This window comes from Microcebus murinus, chromosome 22 (genome assembly GCF_040939455.1).
Source record: "Microcebus murinus isolate Inina chromosome 22, M.murinus_Inina_mat1.0, whole genome shotgun sequence".
Taxonomy (NCBI): domain Eukaryota; kingdom Metazoa; phylum Chordata; class Mammalia; order Primates; family Cheirogaleidae; genus Microcebus; species Microcebus murinus.
Genome location: NC_134125.1, coordinates 482427 through 507578, shown reverse-complemented (window position 1 = coordinate 507578; position 25152 = coordinate 482427). Strand labels below are relative to the sequence as shown.

The 25152-nt window shown below is 67.8% G+C and overlaps 1 protein-coding gene across 1 annotated transcript; it reads left to right on the top strand.

Moving 5' to 3' along the window:
• The first annotated feature begins 1056 nt into the window (after window positions 1-1056).
• On the top strand, window positions 1057-24336 carry LOC105865746 (fibrosin-1-like protein). The gene is made up of 23 exons (XM_075996847.1): window positions 1057-1592; window positions 1699-1926; window positions 2183-2366; window positions 3323-3646; window positions 4123-4200; window positions 5355-5480; window positions 5577-5631; window positions 5955-6244; window positions 9826-9871; window positions 11725-12115; window positions 12223-12443; window positions 13011-13079; window positions 13250-13476; window positions 14174-14230; window positions 14363-14458; window positions 15477-15545; window positions 15696-15725; window positions 15851-15937; window positions 17314-17443; window positions 20953-21030; window positions 21188-21271; window positions 21447-21654; window positions 22450-24336. The coding sequence occupies exons 1-23, from the start codon at window positions 1057-1059 to the stop codon at window positions 23264-23266; spliced, it is 4431 nt and encodes a 1476-aa protein (XP_075852962.1). The 3' UTR covers window positions 23267-24336.
• Window positions 24337-25152: the final 816 nt, after the last annotated feature.

The window sequence follows — 25152 nt, the reverse complement described above, 5'->3', positions numbered from 1 at the left end:
GGCCGAGCACGGGACCGAGGCGTGGGTGGCGTGGCCCGTGTCTGCCCACCGTGTCTGACCCCGGCGGGGGCTTTCTGAGCCGAGGGGCTTCGTGGCCAAGGGCCGGTGCGGGTCGGAGTGTCAGAGCACCCGAGGTGGTGGCCTGGGATGGGGTAGGCCTGGGGTTTGAGAGGCCCCGGACAGTGGGTCATCAAGGCAGGTCGTCATGGAAACCCGGGGGCTGTGCGTTTTGGTGGCCTGGGTTGCTGCGCCCACAGCGTCCCCACACAGTGCACCCCCTTCTCACCCACCCCGTGGGTGGGCAGTGTTGGGGACCCGCTGGGGGGCCCCGCAAGGAGCTGCCTGCCGCACCCAGCCCCCGCCCAGCGGTGCCGCAGACAGGAGCGATCTAATCGTCCATCCCGATCTCGTTAATGGAATTAGGTTACAGGCACCTGGGAAAGTGCTGAGGCCGCTCCTCCCCTCAGCACCTGCTTTAATTTAAAACCAATTTTCGGGGAGAACGCTCTGCACAGCTGAGGGCTGCTCTGAGAGGGGGCGCTCTGCGGGCTGGAAGGCGGCCAGGAGCTCCCCACCTGCACCCGCCCTCCAGAGAGGAAGCAAAGCTGCCGCCCTGCCCAGGGCGGGCTCCTCTGTGCGGCCAGGACACCCCCACACCGCCTGCCCTGCCCCCCACACCCAGGGGTTCACCCCAGCCAGGACCCGGCCCGTCCAGCACCAGCACTGGTCCCGACCGGTCACCCTGGGCTGTGCCAGCCTGGGCAGGAGGGACGAGGGGGCAGCAGGAGAGAGTTCTAGAACGGGGTCGGGGGCGTCTGCAGACTGGCAGCGTCTTTCTTCCCCAGAGCCCCTGTGCATCCGGGGAGACGCCGGCCCGCTGGCTCTCAGAGCGGCTGTGCTGCAGCCCCTCCTCTGCTGGGCCCCCACCCCCGCCCCGCCTCAGACACAGGGCCGGCAGACCCAGCCAGTGCTGTGTCCCTGGCCCCCGGCCGGGCGGGGCTCCCAGGGCGCTGCCTTTCTGCCCCAGTCCAGGGACCTGCCCCCCGGGGAGAGCGGATGGGGCCTCAGACCCCACCTGCGCTGTGCCCCGCGTGTGCCAACCCGCTCAGCCCCCAGTGTGGCCTCTGCGGGACGTGCCACCACCCCGTGGCAACTGGCGTCTGGTGGAGACTCTGGGGCACAGGGCAGGAGCCGCCCCTGCCACCACCTCCTCCCTGTCCCCACCGAGACGCAGGGACATCGGCCTGGCCCTGGCGCCTCCGCAGCTACCGCGCCGTGGAGCCGGGGCTGTCCCGTGCAGGGCCGGGGTGTCGGGGTGGGGAGCAGCCCCTGGGACGGGGGAGGGGTGGCATCTGTGCCCCCCAGGCGGGAGCACGTCCAGAGTCACCTGCACAGGCCGCCCGGGGGCCCCACTGCAGTGCGGCCGGGAATGCAGCCCTGGCACAGCCCGGCAGGTGGGCAGCACACCTGAGGGCCGGCACCTGGGGAGGCGTCTTCTCCCCAAACCTGCCAGGGTCTGAGCTCAGCCGTGGCGCCAGCCCCCCAGCCCACCTCCCCCCGGGGACCTGCCCTGGACTCTGCCTCGAGTCGAGGTGCAGACACTTGGGGACACTTCCCCCTGAGTGGACGCACAGACAGGCAGGGCCCCCCACCGTCCCCCTGTGCCCCAGCACCTCCTGCCCCCCTCCCGTACTCCAGCCTCGGCAGCCGGCGGGAGGCAGCGAGCGCGCCCAGAAGGCTCCGGAGCACACGGCCAGATGGCCCCTCCGCGAGTCTGTGGTTGGTGTCTGACTGCTTTTTTATTGGAAAAATACGGGGTGAAAACCTGTGTGTGGCTCGCCGGGCAGCCTGCGGGCCAGGCCGGGTGGCCAGCTGGCCACGCTCCTCCCCAGCTGCCGGCGGCCGCGGCAACTCCCGCCCCCGGACGTCTGTGTGTCTAGGCACCCCCAGCCCAAGGCCCCTCCAAAGCCCGGCTGGGACAGGCTCCTCTGGAAGGGCTGCAGAGGGGCCCTTCCTGGGGAGGGCAGCACGGGGCGGGGCAGACCTCACGGGCAGCCGCCACCCTCAGCCTCAGTGTTCTGTCTGCAAAACGGGGTCCCCCTCAGAGCAGCCTCAGGGAATGGGGACATTTACGGAGGAAGAGGGTGGGTTTCTGGGGTGCCTGGGCCCTCCCCCGGAACAGCCCCTCCCCCAGCACGGCGCCAACTCTGGTGACCTTCCTCTCACCACACGAGGCTCTGTCCGATGGCCACACTGGCCTGGCCACGTCACGGTCTCCTAGAGACCCAGAAAGCCACAGAACGGGGTGGTCCCCCCGGGAGGAACCCACGCAGGCAGGAGGGCTGAGTGGGGAGCCTGCAGCACAGGTGTGCACAGGTGTGAGCCCTGCAGCAGGAGCTGGCCGGGGACAGTGGCAGGGGCCCGGCAGAGAGGGTTGGGGGTGCAGATGGCAGTGGCCCCAGAACCAGGACCCCAGAGCTGCCCTCATTCCTCACAGGTGGCGCACGGGGCGAGGGGTGTCCTGGGAGGGGCCCTGCCCCACCCTCTCCCAAAGGCCCAGGCCCTGCTTTCCTGAGCACATGGGTGATGACAGGGGCCAACATTTACTGAGCACCGACTGTGTACAGCCGGAAGCTGAGACCTGGAGAATTCAACTGTCCCACCCAGCACCCACGTGCAAAGCCAGGGCTGGCCCCGGGGCGCCTGGGTCCGGCAGTGCGGCCGTGTGGCCATGAGCGGGAAGAGGTGAGGGCGCTGCCCCGCCGGCCCCCTGTCCCGATCTTGTCGCCCAAGAGGCCGTGAACGGTAAGCGCACTGCGCAGGGGGCTGGAGCCTGGGCAGCCGCTGCCGTCCTGTCTGCCACCCAGCACTTACCCCAGGTGGGGCCGCTCCCCTGTGCCCAGAGGGGCCCGACCAGACTCTGCACCCACCCCAGACCCACCTGCCCTGCTGACCTAGAGGCCTCCCCAGGCTGGGGCTGCCCAGTTGCTCAGGGAGCCTGCAGGGCTGGGTGGGCCTGACCTGGGGGCAGGTGAGGGGCTGGACCACGGCTAGACGCAGGGCGGAGCTCAGAGCTGCTCCACAGCAGTGGAGTCTTCTGGTGGAGGAGGAGGGGGCGGCTGCCCTCGTGGGGCGCTGACTGGCCCCCACAGGCCAGTGAGCCCCACAGCGACCTTGCCTGACACACCCACATACGCGGCAGAACCTCGGCTGTTCCCTGGCCAGGCCACACTCCCACGTGGCTGTGGCCTGCCCTGCACGGTGTGGGGCAAAGCCTGGGCCCCCTCCTCCGCCCCACCGGCTCCCGGGTTCCCTCTGCCAGACACGCTTCCTCCAGGCCAGGCCTCGGCCCTCCCTGTCCCCGGATCTCAGCGGGGCTCGGTGTGACAGGTCTCTGCAGCCCAGGTCTCTGCAGCCCTTGCCGAGGGCTTGTCCCCTGCAGGGTGGCAGCATCCTGTGTCACTTGGCACCACAGAGCAGGGAGAGGACAGTTACCAATGGGTGGGGGCTGGGCTTCCCCGGGGTCTGGGCAGGGCCCCTCCAGGGACCCTCCTGCTACGTGACGGTGAGATACCGGCTGCTGAACCACAAGCTTTGGGAAAACGTGCTTCCCAACGCCACCGTCGAGTCCCTAAGTGGATTCTACGTATGTGGTTTGGAAGCCTGATGTTTAATATCAGCGTACTCCCGGCGGCTGCCTGTATTTCTCTTGATAATGTGTCCCCACTCCATTTCCTTCTAGATTTCTAACCTCATTAAATCCTTCATGTCACAGCTGCTTTCCTCTCTAAACAGAATTACAGACAGACCTGCCCCACGTTCTCCAAGTCGAATTTTACTCCCAAACCAGGGTGGGGAGCGGAGTAGGAGTCACAGGGGGTGCATTCTGAGCCCCTCCCACACCCCGCCAGGGTGGCAGCCTCCTTGGGGACTGTCGGCGCCTGGTGTGGCCTCAGGAATGACGTTGGGAAACGGAAGTCACGTTCGTCGCAGGATTGTGGCTTGGGTTTGTAGGCGGGTGAGGCCCTGGGACAGGGGCTGGGGGCCGTGTTGACACCCCAGACCCGAGGGCTTGTCCAGGACCCCTCAGCTCTCAGGGTCTCATTGCTCTTGGCCATGCAGGAGCCGGAAGTAGCCCCTCAGTTCCTGCGCTCTGCTCTCCCTGCTCTGCTGGCTCCAGGGACCCAGGCTACTGCCAGGGTTGGAGTCTGCATCCCCCAACCTCCCACTGTGGCCTCCAGCTAAGGGGGAGGGGCACGGCGTGGCTGTCACCCAGTTGGGCGATCTGGAGATGGAAACAATGACAACAGAACTTCCAGGGTCCTGAAGACTCAATAGCTCGATCTGTGCAGAGTCCCAGACCTGGGGGGACGATGGTCACCCTGCCCAGGGTCAGGCAGCCAGGAAGGGGCAGAGCGAGGCCTGTGCGGGGGTCTGTCTTCCCTCCTGCCCTCCCCTGCCTGTTCCAGGCAGGCCTCTCCGGAGGCTTTACCACCAGAGCCCCAAGAAGGACAGAAATGACCTCGGTGCAGGGCCCCTCCTGGTTGACCTCGCCAGGCTGGGCACTGAGGTCACCCGGGGGTGGGGGGAGTCCTGGGTGTCTCCAAGGAGCAGCCCACCCCACCCTGGAGGAGCTGTCCTGGCCACACCACGGGCTTAGAGTCCCGTTCAGCCACAAACGGATGGCAAGCACCTGCCTGGTTCCTCCCCGCCTGTCCTGGCCAGTCTGGTCTCCAGAGGGTGGACGTGGGTGGCAGTGGGCTCCCGGCTGTGCGGCTGTGGAAGTGCTCGCTCACCGTGGGTGCTCCACAGCACCCTGCCGCGTGGCAGGAAGCAGGACTGGGGAATGACGGTTGTGTTTGCTAAATGGTTGGGGGAGGCTCACATTCCCCACCTAGGGGCAGCTTTGTGGCGAATTCTTCTGCACCGTCGCGCGTGTTTGAGGCTAACGTTCCCCAGTGTTTCATTCGGTCGTCTTTTGAAAAGAAACGTGCTGGCCCAGCCTGCGTGGGTCCCCAAGGCACATCTTGGAGCTGCTCCCCGTGGTCTTGGGAATGGCTGTGCGCCCCACACGGAATGGACTGGCCCCTGATGTGCCCAGCCGGGGCCAGTCTCTCAAGCCCAGAAATAGGAGCACGTCCTACCCGCAAGCTCAGGCCCAGAACCAGGGCTGAGGCTTCCCTGGACCAGAGCTGGCCCGGTGTGTCCTCCGGTGCAACTTGGAGGGGCGCCCATCCTTAAACTTCCTGACTGCGGGTGGGAGCCGCGCCGCTCCCCTCTTACCCGGCTCTCTGGCACGCATCGCGACCCACTCGCGCTGTCGGTGTCCTGGTTTTCCGCCTCTGTGCTCGCAGCGATGGAGGGTCCCGCCGGTGCCTGGGTCGGTGTGGTGCGCGCGGGCCGTGGTTCGTCCTGGATCCCGGTTCAAGCCCGCACCCCCACGGGGCAGCCAGGCGCTCCGTGTGCCGGCCGCCGCGTGCGTAAACCGCCAAGGGCCCGGTCGGCGCGCTGTGCGGCCGTCTGCACCTGCAGCAGCTGCTTGGAGCCGGCTCCGACTCTGTATCCCCTTTTCGCAGATGGAGAAACCGGGCCAGGTGAGGCTTGCTGCGGGCCCGGGGCTCCGACAGCTCTGTGCGGGCTCCGTCCTCCAAGTCCTAGCTTCTCGACTGCGGCACTGACCTCACTTTTTCAGTTTTCCCTTCTGGAGGTGCGGTGGCTGTTGTCCCTAACTTGTTGCTGCGCGGGTCAGAGGAGTCGCGCCCATAAAGCGCTCGGGGCGGCGGGCGCTGCGCTCCCAGACCCTGCGTCCCGCTCGGACCCAGAGCCGGCGGCCGGGCGCGGGCAGATCCGCGCCTCGGGGCTGGATTAGTCGGGCCTGCCGGGCCCCGCCCCCGCCCCCGCCCCGCCCGCCCGCGCGCCCGCCGCTGCCCGCGCGCCGCCAGCTGTGCGCCCAGCCCGCGCCCGTCCGAGCGCCAGCGCCTCCGGCCCGCCCCGCGCCCGACGGCGCCCCGGGCGCCCCCTCTGCCAGGGCGCCCGAGAGCCGCCCGAGCGCGCCGAGTCGGCGCGGCGGACATGCGCGCCCCGCGCGTCCCCGGCCCGGTCTCTGGCTAAGTGGGGCGCGCCGGGAGTGGGATCGCCTGGACGGGCCGGCCCGTGCCCGCGTCCATGCAGCCGGGCCCCGGCTCAGGCCGCGGGACTAGTGGCCGTCGCCTGCGGAGCTCGCTGGATCTGCGGCGCCCGCGAGGTGAGTGGGCGCTTCGGGCTCCGGAGAGGAAGTCGCGACTTTGGAGGGCCGGGGTCGGAACAGCAACTGCCCCCCTAGAGGAGCGGGACGCGGGACAGGCCCGCGCCTTCTCCCCACCTCCTCTCCCGGGAGCCGAGCGCGCGGTGACTGCCTCCCCCCCGGGACGCACGTGGCGGCGGGCGGGGACGCAGCCCGCCTGAGGGTCCTGGGCCCCCGCCAGGGCACTGGGGGCCGGTGGTGGGGGCGGGGCCGGGCGTCGTGGGGGGCGCGCGCCTTTGTCTGCGTCCTGGCGCGGAATCGGCCACCCGGTTCCCTGCGCGGCGCTCACCTGCTCGGAGTTGGAGTTCTTTGTCTGGGGCGGGGCGCGGCTGGCTGAGGCTACGCCGCGTGTCTGGGCCGAGGCTGCCCTGCGGGTCGGGGCCTCACAGACAAAGCACGCCTCGACCTCCGCCCGCGGCTTGGCCGGGGTCGTGCGCCTCAGGGAGTCCGTGCTGCTGCTGACCCGCTCCCTGCGGGGCTAGCCCCTCGGCCGGACCGAGCCTGGGCCCGGGACTTGGCCCGAAGTGACCCCCTTCCTTCCGCCCCCACACTGGCTCAGCGCCAGGACTGGAGGCGGCGCCTGGGTCACCTCCGGGCAGATAATGCGCGGGAAGTTGTTAGCGCAGGTCTAGGGGCCGCTCTGGGGCCGCCCACCCGCGCAGGTCCGCAGGCCAGTCTGGAAGCCTGGTTGAAGAAGGGGAGCTAAGGGTCCTGGAGTGGACGTGGGTCCCAGGAGGGGGTCTCTGTGCATCTCTAGGAAGGGGCTGAAACCTGGGCCACAGTCCCCTAAAAGTTCCAGGTCTACTCACAGCCTTCCTGGGTGGGCGTGGACACACCTGGCCAGGTGTCCTTGCTTGGCCTTCCTGTGAGGCAGAAGCCGGCCAGCTGTGTGCCCAGGACCCTGCAGGTACAAGGGTTCCTGGGCCCACCCCCAACTTCCTGAGCAGACTCCCCTGCGAGGGCAGGTGTGCACATTCGGGGGCCCTAGGGGCCCCTGTCCTGCAGCCCCCCACCCCCCACTGGGCCGGTCCCTGGGGCGCCACCTCGTGGCCCTGGGGCCGGTGCTCCAACCGCAGCCCCCAGCGTTTGGTCACCCAGGTGGGGTGTGGGTGGGGTTCGGAGCTTGGGGCTGGTGGTTTCCCTGGGCCCTGTCCCCACAGGCCCCCTCTGGAGCAGACCTTTCTAAGTCCTCTCCTCAGTCCTCTGCCCTGGTGGGGGGAGTGTGCAGTGTGGTCGCACCACCATGTCAGCAGAGCTGGTGTCCAGCCAGGGTGGGGGGCCCAGGCCACACTGTGCCATGTGAGATGTGCCACTAAGCTCCTAGTGTATCCCCCCCAACCTGCTGTGGGTCACCTCAGAGGCCAGGCCTGCGCCTCTGGGCCGCTGTTGGGGTTGGCTGTACGCCTTTCTGTGCTCACCCGGGGGACCCAGCAGCTACCTGATTCCCACCCCCCCTCCTGGCAGGTCATGGAGGCAGCCGAGCCCGCCTGTGCGCTCACTCCTCCCGCGTCCCCTGGTGGTGCTGGTGGGCGGGTGCTCCGAAGCTATCTGTGCTGTTTACTCTGTGCCCTGTGGCTGGTCACGAAGACCTCAGGGTGCCTCCCCTGGGAGGGAGGTGCTGTCACCTGCTCAGCTCCCCGGGGCCAGGCCCTGCATGCCGGCGCCTGCAGCCCAGCTGCAGAGGGGCCGCCCGCAGGCCCGCTGACAGTGGGCACCTCTCAGACCTGGGAGCCCACGGAGAAGGCCACTCAGTGGGTGCTGGTGACGTGGTGGCACCCTCCATCGGGGTCCAGGAAGGCCACCGGGGAGGCTGGAGCCAGCCCTTGTGAGACCGCCCAGAGGGGGTGGGGCAGAGAGGGCGCAGGGCCCTGGGCGGGGACAAGTTGAGACTGAGGTCCAGGGCCGTGGTAAGGCTCTGGAATGTTTTAAGTTGGGGGCTGACTTGTTCTGGTTTGGTTTTGAAAGACAGTCTCTAAGAGCTAAAACCAGCCCAGGCAACACTACGAAAACAGGCGCTGGGCGTCATGCGGGCCCAGGCGGGTGGTACCAGGGCCCGCCTGGACCTTGGTGGGGCCCTGGCAGGTGGGGCATTGTAGGTGGCTGCTGGCCCCTGGGGCTGGGGGCAGGCCCTGGCTTCACACCTGGCGTGGAGCTCACACTCGTCACCGTCCTCATCGTTCTCAGAAGCTGGTGCTGCCAGAACCAGGGTCACGGGAGGCCGTGTCTGGTTGTGGATCTGGTTTTCACGTTTGTCCTGCGATCAGTCTGGGTTATTGGATGCAGGGAATGAAGCGGACCTCGTGCTCTGCCCTTCCCCAAGCAGGAGACCCTGGACCCCAGGCGACCCCACGCGACAGCCGCCTGGGCCCGCGTGTCAGGTCTGCTCTGGGTCCTGGGCTCTGCGCTGCGGGTCCCCGTCCGTCCGCCCGCCCCATCGACTTCCCCTCGTGCGATCTGCTCCGCTCACGGTGAAATGTGCCCGTTTCACGTGTGCGTTTCCACAGGCCGCAACCACGCACCCACCCAGAAAGCCCCCACCCTCGAGAGCCGCCCAGGACGAGAGTTCAGGGACAGCGGGTTGGGGCGACAGCCAGGGGGTCGGGGTCTCTCCTGGGGTGATGACAACGATCTGCAGCTCAGCGTGGCGACGGCCGCGTCCCTGCAGATCCTGAACCGCCGGGTGGAGGGGACAGTGAGCATGCGTGTGAATCGTGTCTGGGCCGGGCTGCTCCGTCAGACCACGCCCACGCGTGGGCCGGGTCAGGCTCTGGCAGGGCCTTCTCACTGCGTCGTGAGGCCAGCGACCCCACCGTGAGGGCTCGGCCTGTCACCCCCAACAGCACCAGCCTGGGCGGGGGCTCGATGGTGACTTCTGCAGGAACGCTCGGTCGGGAACTCGGTGACCCAACGCAGGGAAATGACGAACGTTCTAGGGTCGAGCTCCGGGAAGCAGCGGCTGAGCCCTCCAGAGCACCGGGCCGGCCATCGGGGGCAGTTCTCACCCCGGCCACCCGCGGTGCCCCTCACGCTCCTGTGTGCACACGGGGGCGTGTGTCCAGGAGACGAGAAGGGGGCTTGGCCACCCCCGGGGAGGTCACGTGGCCTGCCACTCTCGACGGGGCCACCCCTGGCACGGAGAACGGTCCCGCAGCCGTGGGCGTGGGCGTCTCCAACCCGGGTTGCTCAGCGTTTGGCCTCCACCTTCCCTCAGGCGCCTGCGCCTCGCCAACCTGGGGCACGAGGCCTGTCCCCGGCTCTTCCCGTTGTTTGCCTCCGCCTGTGGGCCGAGGTCCAGCGGGGCCCCCGGGCTCCTGGAGTTTGTTGGTCCCCAGGCCACACCGGCAGGAGCCACACGGCACCACGGTTCTCTCTCCCGAGGAAGTACCCAGAGCCCGGGTGTGGGCGTGAGCGGGTGGGCCGAGGCGTGTGCCGCCAGGCCGGGCGGGCTCCACACAGGCAGGAACTCACACCTGTCTGTGGGTGTGGGGGCTCTCGGAGCAGGCTCACCCCAGACCCCCCTCTGACCCCTCCTCTCTCTGCAGGCATCGGTGGGCTCCGACAAGCTCTTTGCCCCTGCGGCCGATAAAGGTAAGCGTACCCGGCTGGCGTCCAGAGTGGTAGGTGGCATTTCCCTAACCCCCAGACCTGCCCCCAGGCCAGGACAGGGTTTTGTTTGTTTGTTTTTTTTTTTTCGAGACTGAGTCTCGCTTGTTGACCAGGCTAGAGTGAGTGCCGTGGCGTCAGCCTAGCTCACAGCAACCTCAAACTCCTGGGCTCAAGCGATCCTCCTGCCTCAGCCTCCCGAGTAGCTGGGACTACAGGCATGCGCCACCGTGCCCGGCTAATTTTCTATATATATTAGTTGGCCAATTAATTTATTTCTATTTATAGTAGAGACGGGGTCTTGCTCTTGCTCAGGCTGGTTTTGAACTCCTGACCTCGAGCAATCCGCCCGCCTCGGCCTCCCAGAGTGCTAGGATTACAGGCGTGAGCCACCGCGCCCGGCTAGGACAGGGTTTTTTAACCCGAGCTTGCCAGCCGAGAGAGGGCACCCCCCTCCGCCCACTGTGCTGGGCAAAGCAGTGGGGGCTCCAGGAACTCCCACAACAAGGCCTGGGCCGCAGCGTCTCCGTCAGGGGCTGATTCAGAGCAGTCCCGGGGGTCTCTGCTCCCTACCCCGCCAGGTGCTGCCAGCCGGCACAGCCCTGTTGCCGGGAAGGCTCCACCTGGATGTGACTTGACAGGACCAGCCTTGCCCCAAGCACAGGTGGATGCCGGCGGCGACACCCCCAGTGCGGCAGGCCGGCTGGGCCTATACACGCCTCATGCCCGAGCATCGCGGCAGAGCGGCTCCGGGCTGCGTGGTGTCAGGGCGGGGCGGGCGCTGGGCAGTCCCGGCAGGAGAGGGGCAGCTGGCGCTGCAGGTGGAGCCCGCCCAGGGCTGGGGACCGGTCTGCACGCCCCTAGTGGGGACCCCTCTGCAGGGTGCACGCTGCCGGGTGTCGGCCAGCTGGCCACATCCTGTGTGCACGGCCAGGCCTGCCTCCCTCCATCCCCACGTTGCTCTGGGTTGGCAAGGGGCAGGGGAGAGGGTGGAGAGAGGAGCGCCGGGGAGGTTGGGTAGAGGCAGGGCCCCTGGGACACCCCAGTGGAGGCCAGCGGGCTCCTTGCTCACACCTGTCCTCGGGGGCGCAGGGCTGTGGTAGGAGGAGACGTCCCCAGGGGCCCTGAGGGTGGCTGTGGGCTCAGCTGTCCCGGCCCCTGGAGGAGGCAGGAGCGTGTTGCGCTCTGGAAACTGGACCTGCTCGGGCAGAACCGGAGGCGGCAGGGGTCAGCTCAGGTCCTCCAGGGTGGACACCGCCCTCCGCCCAGCCCTGGGGAAGGTCTGAGACCCTGCTGGGCACGGCCTCAGCAGGAGTATTTGGGGGTGCAGTAGGGGGAGCCGTCTTGGGGAGGGTCCATCCACCCTGGGTGGGGAGAGTGGGTGGGGGCGGCCGGGTGGCAGGTCAGTGCAGTGGGGGAGCAGCTTCCCCACCAAGCTGCCTGGTGCCCTTGCCCAGGTTCCTGGGAGTGGTCACTCCCCACCCCGGGTTCTGAAAGGGGCAGGTGGTCACCTGCGTGCTCAGTGCGGCAGCCAAGACATGAGCTCTGGGCCTGCGCAGGGTGGAGGGTGGGCGGGTGCGGGCAGGGAGTGGGCGGCACAGGAAGATACAGGTGGGAAGTCACCGAGTTCCTGGGTTCCAACCCAGGTCCCCTCTTGGGCCAAGTCCTTGGAGAACCTCGGTTTTGTCTGTAAAGTGGGGTCATGACAGCCCCCACCGCGGGATTCACCTGCCCCTGAGGGCTCTGGAGCGTCAGCTGCCCTCCTGGCGGTGGGGCAGGGCCCCCGGGGCGCCAGGGCTGGGTCGCAGGCTGGGTCGCAGCTGCCGCTCTCCCCGCAGGCCCCGCGCGGCGCGAGAAGCCGGAGGCCAAGGCCGGGGCGGTGCCCAAGGTGTCGGGCCTGGAGCGCAGCCGCGAGCTCAGCACCGGGTGCTTCCCGCCCGCCAGCCCCGCGCCCCTCGCTGCGCCCTGCACTGGGCCCCCGCCGGCCCGTGCCAGCCCCCTGGTGAAGAAGGAGGCCCCCGCCCCGCCCCGCCACACTCCGCAGCCGCCGCCCGCGCCCCCCCAGCCCCGCGGCGCGTTCCCGACACACGTGCCTGCGTCCCTGGGCGCCTTCGCGGGCCTCGGCCCCGGCCCAGCGGCGCCCCACAGCCTGCACGGCCTCAGGTGCGGGCCTCGGCTGGGGGCGGGGCCTGAGGGCCTGAGTGAGGGGCGGGGTCTGCACGGCCTCAGGTGAGGGCCTCGGTGAGGGTCGGGGCCTGCGGGCCTCGGGTGGGCGTTCCCCGGGGCTGGGGGTCGCAGGGAGGGCGCGGGCGGGCGCTGAGCCCCGTGTCCCGCAGCAGGAGCAGCAGCGCGGGCAGCGGTGCCGCCCTCGGCCTGGCAAAGCACGTGTCGCTGTCGCCGCACGGGCCGGGCCCCCACCTGTCTACCTCACACCTGGCGCTCCGGTCCCAGGCGCAGCACCAGCACCACGCAGCAGCCATGTTCGCTGCCCCCGCGACACTGCCCCCGCCCCCGGCGCTGCCCGCTGGCAGCCTGGGCATCCCAGGACACCCTGCTGGTAGGTGCCCTCAGCCTGGTCTCACCTGGGCAGGGTGGGCAGGTGCGGGACGCAGCCCCCAGGGAGGGGCATTCGGCGGGGCTCGGCCCAGGCCCCCACCTGGCGGCCTTTCCCCAGCAGTCCCAGGCAGGCCATGGGCATGCACCTGGGCGCGCATGCAGGACACACGTGCGCATGTGCACAGACAGACGTGGTCTTGTGCGCACCTGCAGAGTTGCTGTGGCGGGAGGACTGTCCTCCCCTGCCCTCCTGTGTCAGGGCTGCACCTGGTGGGGTATGGGGGAGCCGGGGGTCCAAAGTGAGCAGATCTCCACCCCCCACCTCTCCCTCCCGGAGCTTCCGCTGGGGCCGGGTCTGAGTGGCCCGAGCAGGAGGATTCTCCCTCGCTCCCGCTGCCGTCCAAGGTTCTGAGTCGGCCCTGCCCAGGGTGGGGACCAGGACAGTGGTCTGGGGGGCTGGACACAGGCTCCCCAGGGTGGCGCCTCTGGAGCCCTCCCAGCTCGGCCCCGCGCCCTGCGGGGTGAGGGCGGGCGCGCCGCAGGCTCACCCTGTTCTCTCTCCCTCCAGATGCCAGCCTGTTGATCTCATTCAGCCAGCCAATCATGTATTGCCAGCCTCATTCGGGGATTCTGATTGGTACTTGGTCACAGGCCCCTCTCTTACCTCCACCCCTGGGCCCGCACCTAGCGAGCGGCCACCACGGCTTGGCCTGCCGAAACCGGGAGTGCCAGGTGACTATCCGCCTCGCCCCGCCGGGAGCCCGCGGCCGACGTGCCTCTCTGTCTCTCTCTCTTTTTCTCTTGTAGATCGCGAGCTGCTCAGGCAAGAGCTGAACACGCGGTTTCTGGTGCAGAGCGCCGAGCGGCCTGGCGCCTCCCTGGGCCCGGGGGCTCTGCTGCGGGCGGAGTTCCATCAGCACCAGCACACACACCAACACACACACCAGCACACACACCAGCACCAACACACATTCGCCCCCTTCCCCGCGGGGCTGCCCCCGACGCCGCTCACGCCGCCCGCCGCACCCCCGCCGGTGCGTAGGCCCGCGTGCTGGCAGGGGCGAGGGGCGGGGGGCGGGGGGCGGGCCGGGCGGGGACACGCGGCAGGCACACGCAGACACACGCTGGCACGCACACGGGCGGTGGGGCCGGCAGCATCTGTCTGTCTGGATGGTGGGGACCGTGCCCCAGTCGCCCTCTGGTCTCCCCTGAGTCACACCGAGGTCCCCCTCCTGGGCCTGGGCAGGTGTCCTGTGTCCACATGTGGGTGACACATCCGTGGAGCTAGTTGTACCCACGATGGGCCCCTAGCACCAGGTCTGGAGGCCCAGACGGGACTTAGGGCCCAGGTCCTGAGACTCGGCCCAGGCATATTCCCTGGCCCAAGGCTGCGTCTCCCCAGGCAGCTGCCGTGTGGCCGGGTTTCCTGGCTCCTGCCAGAGCTCTTTGGTGACACCGGGCAAGCCTGTCAGTAGCAGGGCGTGTCCTGCAACCAGGGCTTCACGCCCCTCCCCAGCCACGGCCCTTCTGGGCAAGCAGACCCACCAGGGAGGGGCTCCCTGGTCTGCATTGGCCCCGCCGGACTGCGTGCAGGGCTGAGAGGCCGAGAGCTTGAGCCTGGGGGCGGCTGCCACTGCCTCAGGAGGCCCAGCCGGGTGGGCGGGTGCTGGGCCCCCCAGGAGGGCGACGGGTGTGTGCTGGGGGGCCTCACCCCCGCCCTTTCCCTTCCAGTTTGACAAGTACACTCCCAAGCTGGACAGCTCCTACTTCCGACATTCCAACGTGAGTGTGAGTGTCCCCGGGCGCCTGCCGCCGCGGCCTCGCGCCCGGACAGGGCATCATTCCCTGCCGCATGGGGGCAGGCCCTGGGTGCAGAGGGGGAACAGGTGGGGGCCCTGCAGCCTCTCCCTTCTCTTGCAGTTCTTCCCGCCCTTCCCTCCCGCCATCCCGGGACTGCCTGCCCTGCTTCCGCACCCCGGCCCCTTTGGGTCCCTGCAGGGTGCTTTTCAGCCCAAGGTACCGGCTGCTCCCGGCAGGTGGGGCGGGCACAGCGGCGGGTGGGGTTCCAGGTGGGGTTCCGGGTGGGGAGGGGGCCACAAGACTGCCCCACCCAGCCCTGTCCCAACTCGGGCCCTGCCAGGCGTGGGTATCGGGGGTTCTGGACCAGAAGCGCCCCTGGGAGGGGTGGCAGCAGGCAGAGAAGAGTGCATGGCAGGAGGCTGTGCCACAGCGCCTTCCCCAGGACAGCCGGCGTGTGCATCCCTGTCTCCCACCACAGCCGTGCGAGGGGCACAGGGACAGGCGTCTGCCTCAAAGTCACCTCCTCACCTTCAGGCCCTGGGCCACTGCAGGTCCCAGCCAGCCCTGACCTCACAGGACACCCCCACAACTGCCACTCGCTGCCCCGTGCCCTCACCCTGGCACCGCCCACGTACCATCCAGGCGGGACAGGCCCACAGGGTCTCGAGGACTCAGAGCCTGCCTCAAGAGGGGCGCATGGGGAGAGGGCCCCCCAGACCTGGACTCCCCGGGCTCCAGCAGCCGGGACATGGAGGCCCCGAGTCAGGCAGGGGCTGGGGGGGGGGGGGGCGTCTATCCTGGCCAAGCCCCCTGCAGGCCGCTCCCAGGCAGGACAGCACTTAGAGGGACATTCCCACAAGGGTGACCACTGGGCATGGCGTCCACTGCTCTGGCCCAGAGGGAAGGAGCCGGAAGGGCCAGGTTGCTGGCAGGAAAGCTGCCCACGCCAGTCCCTGTCGCCGTCACCCCTTCATGGAGCCCCCAGGCGGGGAGCACAGGCCCGTCTCCCTCAGCCCGTCTGTTCTCCCTGCGCCTCCCCTTCCTCCCAGGGCAGCCCCCCTCCGACACGTCGGTGTCCAGAGCCCCTTCCCACCTTTGTGGGGGCTGCTGGACACAGGGTGTAGTGGTTTCTGCAGGAAGCCAGGACCCCGGGTGGTAGGCAGGGCAGGCGCAGGCCAGGACCCCCGGCCGTGGGGTCTCACACACGTGCAAACTCTCTACTCTCTGCCCACAGACTGCAAACCCTCTGGAGGTGACAGGCCGGGCAGGTGCCGTCCACGCCCTCCTGCAGAAAGCCCCCGGGGTAGGTGTTGGCGGTGTCCACCCCCCGCCCCGGGGGGACGTCCTGGCCCAGCCCTGCCCACACGGGCAGCAGGGGTGCCGTGGCCCCCGCACCCCCGGGACTCGGCCCCCTGCAGAGCCCGGACCTGACACTCCTCCCCTGTCGCCACAGGTCTCTGACCAGTACCGGGCGGTGGTCAGGGTGAGTGCGCACGTCCTTGGGGAGGGGGACTGGTGGCCCCGGGGCGCAGCCTGGGAGGGGCAGGGGGGTGGGAGGAGAGCCCTGCCCCCCAGCCGCTGCTGAGCCGCATCTCGGTCCCCTCGCAGAAACCAGGGAAGTGGTGCGCCGTGCACGTGCAGATCGCGTGGCAGATCTACTACCATCAGCAGAAGATAAAGGTGAGGACGCCCCAGGTGAGCTGGCCGGGGTCCCAGGGCGTCCTTGACCCCTGGCGTCCCCGTGGGCGTCTGGGATTGCAGCAAGGGGCGCGTGTGGAAGCCCCGTCTCTCTCTAGCCTGCAGTAGGATGAGGGGGGGGGTGCGCCATGCAAGCCTGTGCGTGTTCACACGCGTGTGCTCACGTGTCTGACCCACAGGCGTTGGCTGCCTGCCTGTTGCCGAACTGTCACTCCGAGGAGGTCGGGGGCCCTTCCCTGGAAGGACCGTCCCTGTGCCTGGGGGAGCTCAGGGGACCTGCTGGCTCCACCCACAGGGGGCCCTCTGCCTACCTCTGCCTCACATTATTGGGCGCCTGCTGTGTGCCTGGGTGCTCAGCAGCGACCTGAGTATACCAGCGGCGCTCACAGAGCTGATATGCTCCGAGGGGGGGGTGGGCCTAGGAAGAGGCAGCCCCAGGGGGCCCTGCGCCCCTGCCGTCCCCAGCACTGCCCCAGGTGACATGCGTCACCTCCGTGGTGGTTCCTGAGAATCACCATGTCCTACATGCGCTTTGCGGGAGACGCCAGCGGAGGGATCTGTGATGAGGGACCGTGTTGGGTGGGGGGACACAGCGGAGGGATCTGTGACGAGGGACCGTGTTGGGTGGGGGGACACAGCGGAGGGACACAGCGGAGGGATCTGTGACGAGGGACCGTGTTGGGTGGGGGGATACAGCGGAGGGATCTGTGACGAGGGACCGTGTTGGGTGGGGACACAGCGGAGGGATCTGTGACGAGGGACCGTGTTGGGTGGGGACGCAGCGGGACGCGGGCGTTCCGGAGCCGGTGGGAGGTGGCGCACGTGGCCTCCAGGGACACCTGGCTGCACCCTGGGAGCTCGGGGCGCACGTGAGCTGAGAGTGCCCTGACGGAGCGGGACAGGCCCCAGCGCTGTTTGGCGGCAGGGCGGGGGGCACCAGGCTCCCTGCGCTGCCCCCGGCTCCGAGCCCTCTGCCGTGCTGCGTGGTGGCCGCGGCCTGTGTGGCGGCAGCGCCTGGCGCGGGCAGGTGCGAGTCGGAGGCAGGTGCGAGTTTTGTTTAAATCTCAACAAATTTAACTTTTAAAACTGACCCTGAGGCTAGCTGTGGTGGCAGGAAAACCCTTAGGCATGTTTGGAACAATGCAGGCACGTCAGCACATCCTCAGCTCAACTTCTGAGAATCTACATACAAACAAGGCATTTTCAGTGAACTACGTCCAAAGGGAGACGTGCTTTACGTAGAAAGCGTGCCCCAGGCTGCAAGACCTAACGCGGTGGAGCCGCTTGCCGGCCCGTCTGGCTGGTCCGCGTTGCAGCGCGTTACACCGGTCGCGCCGTGTCCCGGCCTCCCGGCAGCTGTGTGCTCCCTGCAGGTGCCGCTGGACCCGCACAAGCTGGAGGTGGGCGCGAAGCTGGACCTGTTTGGCAGGCCGCCCGCCCCGGGCGTGTTTGCCGGGTCCCACTACCCGCAGGACCTGGCCCGGCCGCTCTTCTCCAGCCCAGGTGAGACCCCGGCGGGGGTGGGGCGGAGGCGTCCTCCCGTGCGTCCGGCCGTGCAGGGAGCGAGGGTCCGCCCAGGGCCTCCGCGCCGTTTTTGTTTGGACACCCACCACTTACGCCAGGAGGGACGGGACCGGCGCAGTCCCAGGGAAAGGCACGGGGAGATCGGGAGGGGCGCGGGAGCTTCCAGGTCCTGCCCGGGAAGCCGCGTCCTGCGTCACTCCGCATGCGTGGCGTGCGCGGCGTCTACCAGCAGCGCTGGCGGAGACCGGCAGGGTCTGCTCACGCGGCGCCTCTGCCTGGCACGGTCCACACCCAGACCCCGAGGGCAAGGCCGGCGCCAGGGCAAGCCACAGCGTGTGCACAGGCCGCGCACCTGGAGTCTGGGTTCCCAGGGGCAGCGGGGGCCGGCCTCCTACCCAGGCCTTTCCCAGGACGGCGTCTCAGGCTGTGCTGTGAGCGCCTTTCTACCCACACGCGTATACGCAGACATGCAGGTACATGTGTACACACGTGTACCTACTGTGTGCTCAGACCCACACGTGTGCGCTCGCATGTGCCCACATCCACACGTGCACACACACCTGCAGTACAGTTGGCCGTTGAACGACTCCGGAGTTGGGGAGCCAACACCACACGGTCCAAAATCCAAGTGTAACTTCTGACTCCCCCAAAACGTAACTAATAGAGGACTTTAGACCGGAAGCCTTGAGCGTAAACGGCCCGTTGAGGGCCCAGCGCTCCCGGAGGCGGAGGCGGGCGGAGCTGGGGGCTGGGATGACGCCCCCGCACTCCAGCCCCGCCACAGAGTGAGACGCTCCGGAACAAAACAGGCAGCTGGGCGGCTCACGCCTGTAATCCCAGGACTCTGGGAGGCGGAGGTGGGCGGATTGCTCAAGGTCAGGAGTTCGAGACCAGCCTGAGCAAGAGCGAGACCCCGTCTCTAGTATAAATAGAAAGGAATTAATTGGACAGCTAAAAATATATAGAAAAAAATGAGCCGGGCGTGGTGGCCTATGTCTGTAGTCCCAGCTACTTGGGAGGCTGAGGCAGGAGGATCGCTTGAGCCCAGGAGTTGGAGGTTGCTGTGAGCAAGGCTGACACCACGGCAGTATAGCCCAGGCAACAGAGTGAGACTCTGACTCAAAAAAAAAAACAACAAACAAACAAAACAGGCAACCCCTGTTGTCTGTTGCGTGTGTGGTGTCCAGTGTTCTTACAATTAAGCGAATGGGGGAAATAAAATGTTAAGCAGTGACAAGGAAAACATATCTGCTGTGCACGGAGTGGATGATGACAAAGGCCTTCGTCCTCGTCATCCTCACGCCGCACAGCTGAGGAGGAAGAGGGTTGGTCTTGCTGTGGGGGGGGAGGCAGAGGTGGGAGAAAGCCCTCGTGTGAGTGCCCGTGCAGCCCAAACCCGTGTCGTCCAGGGGCCAACTGTACACACACGTGGGCACACACTCACACCCTCGTATACACGTGTGTGCATGAGCGCACGCTGCCAGGTCCTGGAGGCGGGTCACCTCCTCAGAGACCCCTGCCCGCCTCGGTGTCCCCGACCCCTCCCTGCCTGGTCTCCTCTGTGTGCTCAGCGCCGGACTGCTCTGCACGCGGCGTCTGTGAGGGCCAGGCACGCGTGTCCCGGTCAGCGCAGGGCTGTCCTCGCTGGCCAGCAGGGTCCCCCAGCCCTGCCACGGTGCCCTGAGGGTCCCCAGCCTCGGGGTCTCCAGTGACCCAGGTTTCCAGCGGCCGGGCTCCCCGTCCAGGCTCCCGCCCCGCCCGCCGTTCCTCGCCGTCCTCAGCTCCACACAAACTTTGCATCTGCCTGTCCCACCAGGCGCCGGTGCTTTCCCCACGGGGTGAGAGGTCACACACACACACCCCCTTTCCTGCCTGTGAGCAGGCGTGGCTCCCACTCGGTCAGGCCTGAGCAGAGTCGCCCCCAGCTGCTGTATGTTTCACTGATGTCAGGATCGGCGTTTCCAAAATTGCATTTCTTAGCCGGCTGCTGCTAAAAAGCAGGATTTGTGGGTGACTTGGCTTTGCGTCCAGCAGTCTTGCCTAATTCTTACAAATGCGAAGAAATTCACGCGTAGATTCCTTCCACATCTTTTGTGTGGAAAGCCACCTCTGCAAGCGATAGTTCCGCTTCCTTATTAGGAACAGGATGATTCCCCTCGACCTGTGAACCGAGGGAATGTCTCTGGAGTCACACTGCCAACATCTGCTCCAGGCGTGTCCTCCCCAGCGACTGGCCTTGGGTCTCCCGGGCCGCGCTGTCTGTCGGTCTTGCCGTGAAGGCCGTCTGGCCCCTCTCTGCCCCGAGAGTTAGGGCTTTTCCCCTTTTCCCGTTCTCTGAGGAGCTCCTGTGAGGTCGGGCTCCCTGGCCTGTGGTCTGAGCCGCTGGCTCTTCCGTTGTTGGTGGAGGACTCGTCAAGCTTCTGTCTCTTCTTGGGCCCGTTTGGCCGTTTGAATGTTTCTGGCCGGGAGTCGGGCAGGGGGTCAGGTCTCCGCCCCTGTCCACGCGTGGAGCTGCCCCAGTCTCTGCCCCGCCGTCCTTTCCCCGTGGCTCGCTCGCTGTGCCAGAGGTGCCTCTGTGTCCCCAGCATCTGGAAAGGAGCAGCTGTGGCCTGGTGTCCCCCATCCCCTGTCCCCCCCACCCGCCTGTGCTCGCCCGCCTGCTGCCCTTCCCTGGCGAGAGCTGGAGGTTTCAGACATTAACTCCGCAGCTTCCCGGGCCTAAGGCAGCCGGTCCCCGCCGCTCCCCACGTGCCTGGGGGGGCGTTAGCCATAGCGCAGCAGCTGCACATGGTCTCCAGGGTGGACGTGGGTGTCGACTCCCCGAGAGGAGCCCTGAGCAGGCCCTGCCCTCGAGGTGTGGGGAGCGGCAGGCGGGCGTCCCCAGGATCAGGGCCAGGAGGGACCTGGAGCAGCCAAGCTGGTCTTACCGGAAACCCACCCTCTGGAATGAAGGACGCCCGCCAGGTGCAGGGCCGACATGGGGTCCACATGGGCTGGGGGTGTTGCTGGGGGAGCCGGGGCAGTGCTGACGGGCGCCTGTGGGCCGCCCTGTGCCCAGGGACACCCAGCGGCTGCCACGCTCAGTGCCCCGGACAAACCCGCGGCTGCCAGCCCTGTCCTGAGTGGCAGGGTCACTCAGCAGCTCTCCAGGGTGACTGGCTTTGGGAACAGCCAACCAAGGCCACTCCCCTGGGGACGCCTCCTCCGTGTCCAGGCCAAGCCGGGGCACCCCCTGCACCTCCCTCCCTGCTGCGCCAGCCTCCTCCTCCAGGTGCTGGGAGGAGAGGAAGTCCCACCTCCCCCTGACCAGAGGCACCTTTGCCCTATGGTCAGGCCGTTCTGGGAAACAGGCAGCAGAGGTTCCCTCAGGAAACTGGGGGGCCCCCCATGAGCCACACTGCAGAGGGAGCCCGGGCGTCCACGTGGGCCACGAGGCAGGGGGAGCCGGGCGTCCTGTCCAGGCCTCGGTCAACTTGGCTCCCCTGCAGGTGCCGCCCATCCCGCCACCAACCCCTTCGGACCCTCGGCTCCCCCTGGCAGCTTCCTGCCCACCGGTCACCTGGCAGGTGGGTGCCCGGCGTGGGGTGGTGTGGTTGGGGGCTGTCAGCAGGCAGGAGGGTAACCCTGAGCCCCAGTGCACCCCTGGGGTCACATCGGGCCCCCCCATGGGCTGGGGAGTCAGGTGAGAGTCCCGGCTGACCCCTGACCCCTGGTTGCCCGCAGACCCTTTCAGCAGGTCGAGCAGCTTCGGGGGCCTGGGGAGCTTGGGGAGCCACGCCTTCGGGGGCCTGGGCAGCCACACTCTGAGTAAGTGACGCGCACAGGTGCCGCCTCCCCGGCTGGGCACACTCACCGCTCCCCTGCAGTGCCCACTTGGGACCTGGTGGACGGCGGGCCCCCTGCACCCCGAGGGCTCCTCTGGGGCGCAGGCGGCAGGGTCCACACGGCCCGCCTGGCCTCACCTCCCTGGGTCCTGCCCCAGCTCCTGGTGCCGGTGGCATCTTTGCCCCCAAGGAGGGCTCCTCGGTGCACGGCCTGCCCAGCCCCCACGAGACCTGGAGCCGGCTGCACCGGGCGCCGCCCTCCTTCCCCACGCCGCCCCCGTGGCCCAAGTCCGTGGACGCAGAGCGGGTCTCAGCCCTGACCAACCACGACCGAGAGCCAGACAAGGGCCGGGAGGAGCGTGAGCGGTGAGTGGAGCCCCAGCCTTCCCCTGCCCCACCCTGCACACCCCACCCTGCCCTGCTGGGAGCAGAGGCCTGGGGGCTGGGAAGGTGGGCCCCCCATGGAGACGGGGCCAGGAGAGGCCTGGTGAGCACAGCCACGTGCTGCCACTGCACCCCCTGGGGGTGCACACGGAGGGTGGCCACTGCCTGGGGGTGCCCCGGGGAGTGATAGGGACTTTTCGCCCTGGCCTCACACTGAGTTTCCAAAGGGGGGGGTCAGCAGACGCAGAGCGCGTGCCCCAGAGAGGGGGGCGGCCGAGGCCTCCTGCAGATGTGGGCCCAGACCCCCTCGTCCGCCCCAGGTGGCCCCAGCCTTCCTGACAACGCCCTGGCTAAGGACACCACGGTTGGGTTGGGTGGAGGTCAGGCCTCCACACGTGGGGCTGGAACCAGAGTTGGAGGCAGGAGCTCCAGGGCTGGGGCAGCCGGCACCTCCCTGCCAGCCCCCTCCCGTCCCACTGGAGGACTGGAGCCCCCGTGCTGCCGCAGAGCTCCGTGGCTGGGCTCCAGGTGCTTGTAGGCTGTTTGCCAAGGGGAGAGGAGCATCGGGGTGTCTGGAGACGGGAAGGGGGGTCTGTTGTCACCACCAGTGTGTTGACAGGGGCGCTACTGGCATCTGCAGGGACTCGGGTGGTGAAGGGACCCCTACACACACCAGGGAGCGTGGGCCCCCGCAGATGGTGAGAACACGGCCTTCTAGGGCTGGGGCTGGAAGAGCCCCCTCAGAGCCTCTGACCACGCCTGCCCTGTCGCCCCCAGGGACCTGCTGGAGAAGACGCGCCTGCTCAGCCGCGCATCGCCCGCCGCCCCCGTGGGCCACGCCGTCAGCAGCCTCCTGCTCCGCGGCCAGGGCGAGCTGGGCCGGCCCGGGGTCCCCGCGGAGCGCGAGGCTGAGCCCCGCGTCAAGGAGAGCTGCTCGCCGGCCCGGGAGGACGGCGCTAAGCTGGCGGCGCGCCCGCCTTCGCCCTACAGCAAGGCAGCCCTGGGCGAAGGCCTGCGCCTGGCCGGCCTCTTGGCCCGTGAGCCGGCGGGGAAGCCGCCCGAGGCGCCGGCCGAGCGGCCCCAGGGCGACGTCAAGGTCAAGGAGGAGCGCAGGGAGGAGGAGGCGGCCGAGCCCCCTGCGGGCGGCCTGCACTCCGCGCCCGCGCCGCTGGGCCTGGGCCGCGAGCGCCTGGGCGCGTCGGGCTTCGCGTGGGAGCCGCTGCGCGAGGCCTACCGCGGCCTGGAGCTGCCGCGCCGCGCCTTCCCCGCGGGCCCCGGCGCCCTCTTCGAGCCCCCCGAGCGCGCCTACCGCGACCGCGAGCCGCACGACTACAGCCCCGAGCGCCCGCGCGCGCCGCGCCGCGAGGACCTGGAGCGCGCACGGGGCCCGGGCCCGGACAGCGCCGCGCACCTGCCGCGCCTCGGACTGCTGGCGCGGACCCCGCCGGCCGCCGCCGCGCTCGGCGCGCCGCCCCCGCTGGTGGCCGGGCCCCCCACGCCGCGGAGCAGGACTACCCCGCTCGAGGGCCTCGGGCCCGGCGACGCGCGCGCCTACTCCCCGTCCCGCAACCCGCAGGAGGTGGAGGCGCGGTAGTCCGGCGCGGCGCCCGCGGACAGACCCACACAAATGCACTGCTGTAAACTTTTCTAAAACGTTTCTAGATCTTAAGCACAGCTCCGTCGAATCCTGGGGTGACACGCTTTTCCACGCGACGTCTGCGGGGTCGGGGAATTTAATAAACAGCTTTTCTGGGGGTGGCCTTTTTGTTTTCTGAGCTTGAGATTAGGCTATTGGGAAAAAAATTTCCAAGTTTGTACCTTTTTTCCCCCACAAGTGAGAAGCGTTTTTAATGGATTTGTATTTTTCTTAATTTTGTGCTCTTTAGACACTTAAAAGAACCAAAAAAGAAACTTTTTTGCTTCTTGATTTTTTGTTGGGGTTCGTAAGGTCACAGCCCCGACCCCTCTCCGGAGCCCCAGGGTTCCTTTGTCTCGTTCATGGAGAAAAAACGGTCACTTTGTCCAGCGCACTGTGAGGCCCCCCACCCAGGCCCTGCCCTGGCCCTCCCCTTGGTACTTGGAACCGAACTTACAGATATATATTAAAATGATAATTAATAATAATGTACAAAACTTTGTTTTTTGCCTTATTATGCAGAAGTGTAAGAATTTCTTTTTTGGTTTGTTTTTTTTTAAAAAAAAAACAGCAAAGGCACCGTGTACATAGTCTGTTGATATAAATGTATGACATTATGGAATTCTTACCCCCGGTAGACTTTATAAAAGTGGTTTCCAGAAACTCCTCTGGTTGGTTGTTTAACACGGTCACAAAACGCCCACTCGCAACTACCCTTCAACTATGCAAGCGCCCCCAGGCGGACTCGGCCATCCGCGGACCCCTCTCCGTGAGCAACTTCCCGGCCCTGCAGCCGCCCGCGAGGGGCTGGGCCCTCGGGAGGGAGAGCGGCGCTCCCAGGGCACTCTCCTGCGTGAGGCTCGCGGCGGGCTTCAGGACTGGCTGGCTCTGGCCGCAAGGACAACTCTGTGGACCCTCGTGCTCGTCCTGCGGTGTTCTCGGGATCTGTCTGCCAGACAAGTAGAGTTTTAGAAGCGCAAGAGTCTAAAGTTTGATTACAAAAAAATAAATAACTTTTGTACATTTTCTCTCCCGTGTGAAGGCGGTCAGACGTTTGTCCCCCTGAGCGTGCACCTGCAGCGCCGCGGCTGCTGCTCTGGCCGGGTCTGTCCCACGAGCCAGCGTCGCCGTGGGCTGCCGGCAGGTTTCCCGACGTCCCGTCTGTCTCTTCCTGGCTTCCGAGCCTGCTCGGTTCAGCCGCCCACAGCCGATCTGTTCCCAGCCCTTTCCCAGGGCGGCCTCTGCTTACTTTAAGTATTCTGTTCTGGTGTCTGTCGGTGAAGGTAAATACAGCCGTGATTCTGGATGAAACCGTGGTCGCGTGTTCTGTGTGGCCTCTGGCCTCGGGGCAGGCCCAGGCTGACAGCTTGAGCGCCCCGGTTCCTCCCTCCCTCCAGCGAGGCAGGGCGCCTGGCCCCTGGGGCTGCCCGGCCCCTGGGGCTGCCCCACCGGGCAGCACTGCCCTGGAAGTGAAGCCCCGAGCAGGCCACGGGCTCTGCAGTCCTGGCGTCCCGCGGGCCTGGCCTCCACCCAGACAGCTCCGTGGTGCCTTCGGGCACTGGTGCCACCCCAGCACCCCGCCGGGGCCTCCTTTCTGCACGGAGCCTCTACCTTCTCTGTGCAGGAGGGAGCCAGCCCCATGGGCACCCTGCAGGGCTGGCCTTGCCCCCCACCGTGCCCAAGCACCCCAGAGTCAGGTGAGCGGAAGCTCGGGGAGCCAGGAGGTGGAGCAGAGGACGATGGGAAGGGGCGGGGCAGGCCCACCCGCCGCCCAGGCCCGCAGCGCCCGGGACCCTCGGGAGGCCTTGTGAGCCCCGAGTCCCACGGCAGGTGGGGGTGCCCCA

Coding starts and splice junctions, on each gene's coding strand:
- LOC105865746 (XM_075996847.1), top strand. CDS start 1,057: ATGGGGCCTCAGACCCCACCTGCGCTGTGCCCCGCGTGTGCCAACCCG. Junction 14,231..14,362: donor TCCGACATTCCAACGTGAGT/GTGAGTGTCCCC, acceptor CTTCTCTTGCAG/TTCTTCCCGCCCTTCCCTCC. Junction 21,272..21,446: donor CCTGGGCAGCCACACTCTGA/GTAAGTGACGCG, acceptor GTCCTGCCCCAG/CTCCTGGTGCCGGTGGCATC.